The 12,582-nt window shown below is 36.8% G+C and overlaps 1 protein-coding gene across 6 annotated transcripts in view; it reads left to right on the top strand.

Annotated features, from left to right (window-relative positions):
- Positions 1–4,029, top strand: part of UBE3A (ubiquitin protein ligase E3A) — a 98,933-nt gene extending 94,904 nt beyond the window's left edge. For all 6 annotated transcript variants that reach the window (XM_064570038.1, XM_054513377.2, XM_045899572.3 and 3 more), the window contains 2 exons: positions 729–872; positions 1,873–4,029. In XM_064570038.1, the coding sequence (XP_064426108.1) occupies positions 729–872; positions 1,873–1,993 (265 nt within the window). In that variant the 3' untranslated portion in view covers positions 1,994–4,029. The remainder of the gene's footprint in view (positions 1–728; positions 873–1,872) is intronic.
- Positions 4,030–12,582: the final 8,553 nt, after the last annotated feature.

Raw genomic sequence — 12,582 nt, 5'->3', positions numbered from 1 at the left:
TGAATTTTTTTTAGCTGAGAATTAGTGCATATGTTAAATTTATGGATACCTCATTATTCAGACACTCATGCCAAGATTGCTCTTAATGAACTGCATTTTGTTTTTAGAATGAGTATAACAAGCATCATTATAACAACATGACTTTTATCACATAGATTTTAGGAATGCCAGGGACTAAATCATTACATATAGCGGAAATATCAGCATTATCCCCTATCCCCACTTCCATAGCAAACAAAATCACAAGTGTTCTGGTTTATATATAAAATGTATGCTTTTGTATTACTACTCTTAGGCATGTATGTGTGTTTTTTGGTTTTGGGGGGCGGTTTTTGTCCTTAATCTGTATCACCTTTTCCCCCAAAAATCTCATATTTTCACTTTACAGGATTTGGGTTTTGTATTTTGTATTTTGTTCGTTACTGATTATATAGTATGAATATACCATAGTTTACATAATTATTTCTTGTTATTTGGACACTTCAGTTTACCAGTTTTTCCTGTTCTAGATAATGTTGCCATGAACTAACTATGCTTTTAAAAAGTGTTTTGGGTAAGATAAATTGGCATTAGTAATTTGTAGATCCTTGATGAGCAGGAATGAATGTCTAGGGTTTCTGATACTAACTTCCAAGTTATCTCTGTGTTTTAATAAATCATAAACTCATACTAGTACTAGTTATAAATGAATACCAAACTAAAATCAGTATTCTGTCTTTTCTCATTAGGGAGTTCTGGGAAATCGTTCATTCATTTACAGATGAGCAGAAAAGACTTTTCTTGCAGTTTACAACAGGCACAGACAGAGCACCTGTGGGCGGACTAGGAAAATTAAAGATGATTATAGCCAAAAATGGCCCAGACACAGAAAGGTAATTATTAAGTTGTGACTATATACCAAAAACCTTACATTCCATATCACACACATGGGAGCTGTCCAGGAGCTTCTGAGTACTTTTACAGTTTTATGTGGAACTCTCCAAATCACATGAACTAGTAGTTCAGAGAATATTTTGCTGCTGCTGTTTGAAATTTTTAAAACACTGGCCTACTTCAAAACTGTTACAGGGCTCACTTCTTTTGGAATTTTGCAAATTGATACTCAGTTTTTAGTTCAGAATTTTTTTAATTGTAAAAGCCATATTATGTAATCTATTTCAGAATGGTTAAATTGAGGCTCAGAAAATTGTTCAGCACTAGATTTCTTAACATTTGAATCCAATTTCATAATCTTGATATTTAATTTTCTCTCTTCATTGTATAAGTTAATGTTTTTGTTGAGTAAGGATCATACCTGAATAGTAGCATATTTAAGGGTTTAAATGTATAGAAATATTTCTATTAGTATTCCACATTATTTGATGTATAATGGCTTTAATGTAAATTTATTTATATTTATTATTAAGTCATTTATATAATCATATTGCCAAGAATATGTGTAACTGGCATTAAAGAACACAGACTTTGAAATCTTGGAAACCAGGTTTGAGTATTGTCTCCATCCTAGAGTAAATTAACTTCTCAGTAATGTCAACTCTGTAGTGGGGATAATGATAGGTTTATTGTGAGAAGATTTAGTTAGATCTAACAGTTGAATACCTAAAACAGTATCTGGTATGTCATAATAACTCGGTGTATACAATATGTTATCATCAGTCATCATCTTTATCATCATTAGTATTGAATAATAGATAAGATAAAAACAAACATATTTGGTAGTTGCACAGGAAAAACAAAGTTTATGAGTTGCATTAATTGTACTCTGCATTGCAAACCATCTCAACTATACATACCATCTAAAAGTAGGATTTTTTAATACTGAGCACATTGTCCACAATTTATTTTCCTATTTTCCCCCCTCTCTCTATTTAGGTTACCTACATCTCATACTTGCTTTAATGTCCTTTTACTGCCGGAATATTCAAGCAAAGAAAAACTTAAAGAAAGATTGTTGAAGGCCATCACTTACGCCAAAGGATTTGGCATGCTGTAAAAAAAAAAAAAGAAAAAGAAAAGAAAGAAAGAAAAATGAAAAAAAGAAAAAGAAATTTAAAATTTTAATAAATATAACAAGAAGGATAAAAAAATTGGTGGTGATAGTGTCCCAGTACAAAAAGGCTGTAAGATAGTGAACCACAGTAGTCACCTATGTCTGTGCCTCCCTTCTTTATTGGGGATATGTGGGCTGGAACAGCAGATTTCAGCTACTTATATGAACAAATCCTTTATTATTATTATTTTTTTTTTTTTTTTTTGCGTGAAAGTGTTACTTATTCTTTCACTTGTATGTACAGAGAGGTTTTTCTGAATATTTATTTTAAGGGTTAAATCACTTTTGCTTGTGTTTATTACTGCTTGAGGTTGAGCCTTTTTGAGTATTTAAAAAATATATACCAACAAAACTACTCTCCCAAGGAAAACATTGCCACCATTTGTAGACTGTAACCTTCAAGTATGTGCTATTTTCGTCCCTGTATCTAACTCAAATCAGGAACTGTGTTTTTGTTTTTTTTTTTTTAAACAATTTGCTTTGAAACTTGAAGTCTTGAAAACAGTGTGATGCAATTGCTGCTGTTCTAGTCCCCAAAGAGTTTTCTGTGCAAAATCTTGAAATCAATAAAGATGGAAGGGAGAACTTGGAATGTTTTAACTGCAGCCCTCAGAACTTTAGTAACAGCACAACAAATTAAAAACAACTCATGCCACAGTATGTCGTCTTCATGTGTCTTGGAATGAACTGTTTCAGTAGCCAATCCTCTTTCTTAGTTTATGAAAGGACAGGGATTATTTTGTTGTTGTTGTTGTTGTTGTTATTGTTGTTGTTTTAAGTTTACTGGGGAAAAGTGCATTTGGCCAAAAGAAATGGTAGTCAAGTCTGTTGCAAGAAAGCTAGGAAGTTTGTTTATTATAAACGCAAAGCATGTGAAAGTGCACTTAAAATAAATTTTTTATTAATTACTTATTACCTGCATTTTAAATAGACAATCCAAAGTCTTCCCTTCATGTTGCCATCATCTTGTCTAATCAGCCATTTTATCAAGGCACATGATCAGTGTTGCAACATAATGGAAAGGATGGCTATTGTGCCTTGTTTTACTTAATCATACATTAAGCAGACCTGGAAATGAGTGGAACTATTACTCTTAAGTCCTATTTACATTGTATATCCCCAAAGATTAAGTTTTACTTCAAAAAGGAAGTGTTAAATATTACTTTCATGTACTGTGGAAAAGTACAAATAGGTTTAAATTACTGGACATTCAGAAGTAAGTAGTTTCCCTTTCTAGTCTTCTGTGTCTGTGATGTTAATTTCTTTTATTGCAATATAAAATAAAAGGATTATGTATTTTTAACTAAGGAGAGACATATGGATATATCCTTTTACTACAAGCTACATACAGCTAATGTGCTGAGCTTGTGCTTTGATGATTGTTTTAACAGACTACGATAGATCAACCTGATGATTTGTTTGAAATTGGCAGGAAAAATACAGCTTTTCAAATCACTGGAGGGGAAAAAGGATATCTTTCAGGATTATTTTAATTATTTTAGTAATTGAGACAGATCTGTTATGTACCATAATGCTAAATAAAACAGTGACATTTTTCATCATAATTTAGAGGAAAAAGAAAATAGTGCTTTCCATCTTGTGATAAGGTAACTTTTTTGTTGTTGTTGTTGTTTTCTGGGCCAGCCTTTAGAACACTGTTAAGGTATGTACACTACCTTGATGCAAGGGACTCTCATGATACTACAGTCATCTTAAAGAGCGTCTCATTCATGTGCTTGTGTATAATGAAAGAAGGAGAGAAATCAAATACTCTGGGGGCATTTTATATAATAAATTCGTGAAGAAATGTGTGCTCTTCAGTTCTCAAGTTCTATTATCACAGTATTGAAGTTCTATAAATGTATTAACATATCTGTATGAAGTTTGTGAATGGTAATTGAGTATAGGTTATCAGATATAGAATTCACATCAGCTAGACTTTTAACAAACAGTTCAAAATAAACCTGCCCTTAAAAATATTTTAAGAGAAAAAGTCATTGGTTGTCCATACTAGCTGCTCTCACTCTCTTAGTAATTACCCTGGGTATGTTAACCACTTCTCTTACCATTGCCTCCTGTTCACTACTGTTTACTAGAATGCCATTGAACAGTATCTCAAGGAAGAGGAAAACAGAAATTTTGACTATGACTACTTCTACCCTAAATGTCTTATTATTAAAGTACTTTTTTGTCTGTACACTCTTACATATTTTGGTTATCTGTGAATCAGCCCACAGTTTGCAGGAAGCTCTGGGGGAAAAAATGAACCATAAACTAAAATAATTAGCTTTCCAAATGAAATAGAAACTTTCTTTTACATTTTGTTATTTTAGAAAATTTAAAACATGCAACATAAAAATACAACCTGCTGCCAAACTCTTCTGGAGCCTGGCAGCTTCAGCAAATGAGTTGCATTTCCTCACCCTATATACTGCTCTCCTAGGTTTGTTAATTGTGTGATAAAATACAACTACAGCTTCCCTAGCTTTACTTTGGGATGCATACCTGTGTAGGGAGATAAATATCCAAAAAACAAAACCTTGAAAATGAGGCTTCAAACTGAACTTGCTGATACTCATTCATTGGTTGTGACATAGCAACATCACTCCCTGTTCCCATAAGAACACAACTGCTGGGATTTCAGTCCCCGTTTTGGGTTTTTCTCAAGAATTTCATAACAGTTTCTTAGAAGGATTGTTTTCCTAAGACTACTTTATTTGTAGTCTTGATCCCCTTATCTGCTCACTCTCTCACAACACACACGCACTCTCCCTCTCTCCCCCCTCTCATATATATACATATACATTTTTTTTAACCTCTACCAGCTTCTTGATCATCTACCCTTCCCACCCCTTCCGTGAGCCACCAAAGAATTAAAAAGAAACTTCTATTTGCTCCCTCTCATCTTCTACGCTATGTTACTAGTCTATAAAGAATTTCCTGGGGAAGACTGTTAAATTCCAAGTCCCAAGACTTTTCCCCCCTTCCCTGTTCAAATCTAGTAGGTTCGCGTTTATTAAACACTGCAAGGTTTTGATGTAGGTGTCTCATTGTGAGAAATGCTGCTAATCCATTTTTGTGCCACTGAAAATGCTCTCCTGAAGAATACTCACAACCTTCCCAATTGCCAGTATGAACTGTTAAACCTTGCCAACACCTTGAACTTAATTTGGCTGCTACTCTGTTCCTTTTTCAGTTGGATGTATACCATCCAGATCTTGGATGGATACTATAATTCTACTTAAAGTTCTTGTCCAATTCTCTCTGGTCAAACTCAACCACTCCTTTTTGCTCAGACCCTATCCCCAGGATAATCTTTCTGGTACCTCAAAGTTAATACCAGAACTTCATCTTGTGTCTCTACCTACTGTTACTTGTTTCTTCCTTAACAGGATCACTTTCAACCTAGTCCTCGAAATCCCTCATCCCTCAGTTGTCACAGCTTGTACCTATCAATTCCTTTCCCCTCCAGTCTCCAGAGTTGTTCATCATGCTTCCTTTCAGGTCCTGGTCCATTGAATCACCTGGTTGCTTTTAATAGCTTCCTAACTAACCACCCTGGCTGTAACTTCCAATCTTTTTCATTCTGCTAAAATAATTTTGCTAATTTAATATCCTCTGCTTCAAAATTTGCTTCCCTTTGAATATTTTTCAAGCTTGGCATCCAAAGCCCTCCATAAACTGGGCGCCACATGCTTTTCCAATTTTGCCATCTGTTACAGGCACTTCTCCCTGCATCTCCACCCAACGTCTTCACTTGTGCTTATTTCATACCTCTCAAGTACCCTTCCAAATCAAAATTTAAAAAGCACCCATAAAAAACTTCATGGACCACCAACATGGACCCCCAAATGCCTGTGTAACCTCACAGCAACCCACACTTGCCATGGTAGTTCAACTCTGTGGGGCACATTCCTTACAAAACAGTGAGGAGTACCAGGATGTGAGCAGATTCATAGTAAAGACTTTTTTTAATCATCTTTCCACCAGCTTGTAACCTCTTGGGTGATTGAAAACAGCTCAGCATGCAGTAGAATGTTCAATGAAGCTTCCTGTTTTTTCACTAAAGATGGCCTCTTTCTCCTTGTCTCCCCCACACTCCCCCCCCCACAAAAAAAGTTTGTTTTTTTTATTAAATATTTAAATATCTGTGGCTAAAGGACTTGCTTCTTGAGGAAGTGGCTCCCCTGGATCGATGACTGTTCCAACCCATGGAAAGACAGTAAGAGGGAAAGGATGAAAAGGACAGGTGTCCTTGAGAGCAAGATTGTGGGACTTCCCCAGCCCTACCCTTTGGATGTGCTCACAACCAGGAGCCTCTGTGCAGCCACGTTGTCTGTGGCCACACTTCTCTCAGTGGAGATAGGGGCAGGCACCACCCAATGATTGCCAGCCCCTCATGTCTATCAAGGCACAGTCCTCTGCCAAACACTGTTTTTTATACTAAATGAAACACCACAATGAATGAATGCCTGTTTATCCAGAACCTCATAACCATTACTACAAATCAACCCTCAAATCAGGATTCTTAGGTTCGTTTGAACAGCACCTGGAATAATCATCCTAGCTGTCTTCTGGTCTTTAGGAAACCATAGGAAATGGATAAGCATGTGTCTGGTACACAACTGTCAAGAGTGCAGACTTCAGTGTCATGACTGGTCCTCAGTCCTGGCCCTGCCCTTCCCTCAGCTTGGTTTATCATATCCAAGCCCACCTCATTGCTGGTTATTAGGATTCAGTGAAGCTGAGATATAGATGCTAGACAACCTGGTGCAAGACAGACTGAGATAGGTTCGCTCAATATTTGCCAATTAAAAGGAGTCCATTGAGAGGTTGGAGATAATGATTGCTTTTGCAGGAGTTGAACCTCTCTCATCCACCTCAAAGTGGAGGAGGGGTACTTCCCTCATTTTTGTTTTTGCTTTAATTAAGATAAAATCCACATAACAAAATTCACTCTTGAAGTGTGCAATTCATGGCTTTTAGAATATTCATGAAATTGTGCAATCATCACCATTATATACAGAGCACTTTTATCACTATAAAAAATAATCCTGTACCCATTAGGAGTGACTGTTTATTCTCCCTTCAACAGTCTCCCCAATACCCCACACAAACACACACCAAAGCCCCTGGTAATCACTAATCTTTCTGTCTATAGATTCGCCTGTTTGGGACATTTCATATCAATGGATTCGTGCAGTGTGTGGCCTTTTGTCTAACTTTTCACTTAGAACAAGGTTTTCAAGGTGCATCTATGTTGTAGCATGTATCAGTACTTCATTTCTTTTTATGGCTGAATAATATTTAATTTTATTGATATACCGTATTTTTGTTCACTCATTTGATGGATATTTGCATTATTTCTGTTTGTTGGCTATTATAAATACTACTACTATGAACATTTGTGTACAGGTTTCTATGTGGATATCAGTTTTTATTTGTCTTGGTTATGTACATAGGAGTGAAATTCCTGGGTCGTATGCATACTCCTTTCAAGGAACTATCAAACTTGTCCAAAGTGGCTGTACTATTTGACATTTCCATCAAGTGTGTGAGAGTTCCAGTTTCTCTACATCCTGGCCAACACTTATTACTGACACTTTTATTCTAGCCATCCTAGTGAGAGTGAAGTATTTAATGGTTTTGATTTGCATTTCCTTAATGGCTAATAAGGTTGAGCATCTTTTCATGTGCTTTTGGCCATTTGTTCATCTTTGGAGAAATGTCTATTCATATCCTTTACCTTTTTCTTAATTGGGTTCTTTTTATTACTGAATTCTTTTTCTGGATGCAAGTTCCTTACCAGATAAATTACTTGCAAATATTTTCTCCCATTCTTTGGATAGTATTTTCACTTTCTGGACGGTGCTCTTTGAAGCACAAAGTTTTCAATTTTGGTGATGTCCAAATTCTCTTTGTGTGTGTGTGTGTGTGTGTGTGTGATTTGTGCTTTTTGGTATATCTTTAAAGGAAAAAAATTACCTACTGCAAGTCATACCTGTTTTAAGTGTCTTATAGTTTTAGGTCTTTCAACCATTTTTGCCTATTGTGCATTGTAGGAGTCCAGCTTCATTCTTTGACATATGGATGTCCAGTTGTCCAAGCACAGTTGTTGAAAAGACTTGTTTCCCTATGAATGGTCTTGGCACAATTATTAAGAAGTAATTGACTGTAAATATTAGACTTTATTTTCAGACTTTCAGTTTTATTCCATTGATATATATGTCTGGCCTTATGCCAGTACCACATTATCTTGATTATCATAGCTTAATTACTATAGCTCGGTTTTGAATTTGGGATGTGTGAGTGCCCCATCTCCGTTCCTTTCCAAGATCATTTTGTCTACTTGAGGTCTCTTGCATGCCATATGAATTTTATAATCAGCAAAACACACAGCTGGAATTTTGATAGGGATTGTGTTGTGTTTATAGGGAATATTGCTATTTTAACAATATAATGGTTTCCAATCCATGAACATGGGATGTCTCTCCATTTGTTCAGGTCCTTAATTTTTTTCATTGATGTTTATAGATTTCAGGGTACAAGTCTTGACTTCTTTGGTTAGATATTTTCCTAAGTTGTTATTTTTGATGCTACTATAAACATTTGGATTGCTAATTGCTAGTATATAAAATATAAATAATTTTTGTATATTGATCTTGTATTCCCCTTCCTTCCATCCTTCCTTCCTTCCTTCCTTCCTTCCTTCCTTCCTTCCTTCCTTCGGAGTTTGTATATACAACATTGTGCATCTGTGAATAGAAATAGTTTGACTTCTTCCTTTCCACTCTGGATTCTTTTTGCTTGTTCTTGCCTAAGTGCTTAGCCAGCACTGCTAGTATAATATTGGATAGAAGTGGCAAGAACAGACATCTTTGTCTTATCCTTGATTTTAGGAGGAAAGCATTTATTCTTTCACCATCAAGTGTGCTGTTAGCTGCGAGTTTTTCATAGATGCTTCAGGTTGAGGAATTTTTTGTTTGTTGAGTGTTTTAGTCAAGAAAGGATATTGGAGGGGTGCCTGGGTGGCTTACTTGTTAAGCATCTGTCTTCGGCTCAGGTTGTGATCCCAGGGTCCTGGGATCGAGCCCCACATCAGGCTCTCTGCTCAGCAGGAAGCCTGTTTCTCCCTCTGCTCCACGCCCCCGCCACCCCGCCGCTTGTGTTCCTGCTCTTGCTGTCTCTCTCTCTGTCAAATAAATAAAATCTTTTTTAAAAAAAATGTTATTGGATTTTGTCAAATGCTTCTGCATCTAATAGGGTATATTATTACATTGATGGATTAAACCAAGCTTGCATTCATGAGATAATCGTACTTGTCCATGGTTCACAAACCTTTTTATATGCTGCTGGATTTGGTTTGCTAGCATTTCTTTAGAATATTTGTATCTGTGTTGATAAGAAATATTGGTCTGTAGTTTTCTTGTTATATCTTTGTCTGGTTTTTATATTAGGGTAATACTGGTTTCATAGAATGAGTTGGAGGCTTTCCTTCATCTTAAAGTCAATGAGGTATGTTTCAAATGAAATAATTGGAGACCTTGATCTTGTGATCTTTAGATTTGGGGGAACACAAGGATGCTACTTGACTCCTCCTGGAAAGGGTCCTTGGGTAAGATGTGGCTGAAGGGAACTGTGACAACTGAAGAAAGGGCACATTCACCAATAATGGGGCAGAGGTGTATGTTTCCCATAAGCCACATGTGGTTGTAAGAGGTGAGCCATCTTGCAAATTACCCTACATATGTTGGCTTGCGTGTGGCAAACCACCCAACATCTGAGCACCATCAAATGTAGAAGCTGTGAGGGGAGGAGAAATGGGAAGCTGCCAGCCAAACTAGAGATTCTCAATTGGGGTTCCCAGTAGGACATATTTCATGAAAGAAAGCTATTAACTCCCACCTCTCGTTGAAGGTCCAAAACCCTATTATAGCTGCACCAACTAGATATGGCAGAATCCTTTTCTATAAATCCCTCCCTTCCAGAAGGGCCAGAAACAGCTGTTTAGTAAGAAGAAAGGTAAAGGGAGGAAGAGAAAAGAAGCGGGTTGTTCATATACCTGTCTTTAGCCTTCCCACCTAGAGGGAAACCTGAGTGCGAGTTATATTCTCAGTTAAGAGAGTTTCACTAGTGTGGACTTAATACCAGAAATCTTACATGACCTGAGATTTCATCCCTGAAAAAAACATTCAGAGCCAGAGAGCAGGTTTGCAAAAAGAAAGTTGTCTTCTGCTACTCCACACTCCCCTCCCCCATACACATACACACAGTCCTCATTATTTAGTAAATCAGACTTATGGAAAGAACTTGGGACACAAGACGATGATGATATGATAAGGAAAGATTTCTACAGGACATACCAAAACCTGCTTCTTATCCTATTCCTTATCCTGAAGTGTGAATTTTTTTCCTTTCATTAACATTTACTAACAAATTCTAATTGAATGCTTGCCACATTGCAGGTTTGCTGGAAGTTTTAGATTGATTCAAAACTGCTTTGTCTATTATGGGGAGACAATCTAATAGGCCAGACATGTACAGACCACTAAGGGTAATAAAAGTATGTAAAGGTACAATTTGAGCAGAGAATTCAGATCCAAAAATTTTCAAGTAGGAGATAAAGGTTTAACTCAATCTTAACAGATGGGAACGTATATACTAGGCAAAGTGGAGAGTGTTCAATATGCCTGAGTGTGAGGCATAAAAGGATCAAGATGGGGTTGGAAAGGACAATGATAGATCAGATCACGGAGGCCCTTGTAGACCATACCAAACACTTAGGACTTAATTTTGCAAAGATTAAGAAGCAAAGATAATCAGTTTTGCATTCTATATCTATTTTATAATATAAACTGGAGGAGCATAAATGCCATATGGTCTTTGTAGTTAGGAGACTATTGACATAATGCTAGAAATGCATATAAGAGCTGAGGATAGAAGGGAAGGAACAATCTAAGACATGTTAGGGACTGGAACCAGGAGACTGATTAGAAGATATTCTTGCATGGGATAGAGTGGAGTCATAAGAACTACCACATTTCTGGTTTGGGTAACTGGGTAGATAGTGGGGCTGTTGGTCTAAATCGAAGATGATCAGACTTTGGAGGGAAAGCTAGTACAGTTGGGTTTAGTTGTTTTAGTTGAAGTAGCTGAAAGATATGCAAGTGGAGCTGTCCACAGAGAGTTAAATACATATGTGTCTAGAGAAAAGCATACACAGAAGATAAAAATGTTGGCTCTTCCTCATATAGGTCATATAGGTCATAGCTGAACCCATAGGTAGGAACCAGGGAAAGGGAATAAAGGGAAGGAAGAACATGGTCAGTATCCCTGGAAAATGGTAGCATTTGAGTTACACATGGAACTTTCAGTAAAGGAAAATTGTTGATGTTGTTCTTGTTAGTTTGCACATTTTTATCTGTGCTCCACTAGAAACCAAGCTCAATGAAGGCAGGGATTTTTTTCTTATTCATGGCTGTGCCCCCAGTGCCAGCAGCAGAATGTAAACATGCTTTATGTAGCTACACAGCAACCTGGGTGTCTCAGAAACTCCTTTTCATCCTCACTGCTGTACCTTTGCACACCACTGACTGACACCCTCCCCTCAATTGCAACTCCTCTTGCAGCTTTTTAGAAGGGTGTATATGTACATCACATGAAGATAAATCAGCTAAGGGAAAATATTTTAAAACTTTTGAAATGTGATATATAAACTCCAAAATCAATTACATCAATTATCCACCTTTCAGGACCTACCACTGCCTGACACTGCTGGGTTTGATCTCCACCTCAGTGGGCCCTAAAGGGGACAGTAGTGATATAAAATCTGTTGCTTGAGGCAAATAAGAAGGTAGGCATGCTCTAGAGATAACACCAAGGGCAAGAAGATAAACTTCAGGTGCTTCAAGCTGAGATTGAGACAATCCCAGCTCACCACAACTATACAGTATATACTTGGGCCTGTCAAATGGAAGTTATTTTATCTAAAAATGCATTTCAGAATTGCCCCCATTGTGCTTGCCTTCTGTGAATGCAATCCAACCCAGTGAAAATGCCATCTAACTTCAATATATATTATTAATAGGACAGACATATTTTTCAAATTTAAATTGTGTTCTCCAAAATGTTTATCATATTTCTATAGTGCCTATCACAATGTATTCTTTTGTTTGCTTCATTACTGCCTAGCTCCCTTCTTAAATTGTAAACTCCAGGAGAGTAAGAACATGTCTGTTTTCTTTACCTCAATGTCCAGTAAGTAACTGTTGAAGGAGTGTATGAATGAATGAAATTATATTTGCAAAGCTGAAGGGCCTGATATGTCAACTGGACTTCCAGACCTCTATAGAAACTACCAGTAAAAGGTAGTGTAAGAATTGTTCCTGAATGTGAAAAAAGGTCTTGAGGCTTTTCTGCTATTCAGGTGCTCCTCACACTTTCTTCCTACTGTTCAGGGACAGCACAACCCTTATGAATGTAGCTGGTTTGGGAATGTAAGAGGAGAAAGCCAGTTTGTCTTCCATCTATTC

This window comes from Mirounga angustirostris, unplaced genomic scaffold, assembly GCF_029215605.1.
Source record: "Mirounga angustirostris isolate CCGP_5_RB_7025 unplaced genomic scaffold, mMirAng1.0.hap1 SCAF_9, whole genome shotgun sequence".
NCBI classification, from domain to species: Eukaryota; Metazoa; Chordata; class Mammalia; order Carnivora; family Phocidae; genus Mirounga; species Mirounga angustirostris.
This window is presented reverse-complemented; position numbering and strand designations above follow the sequence as displayed.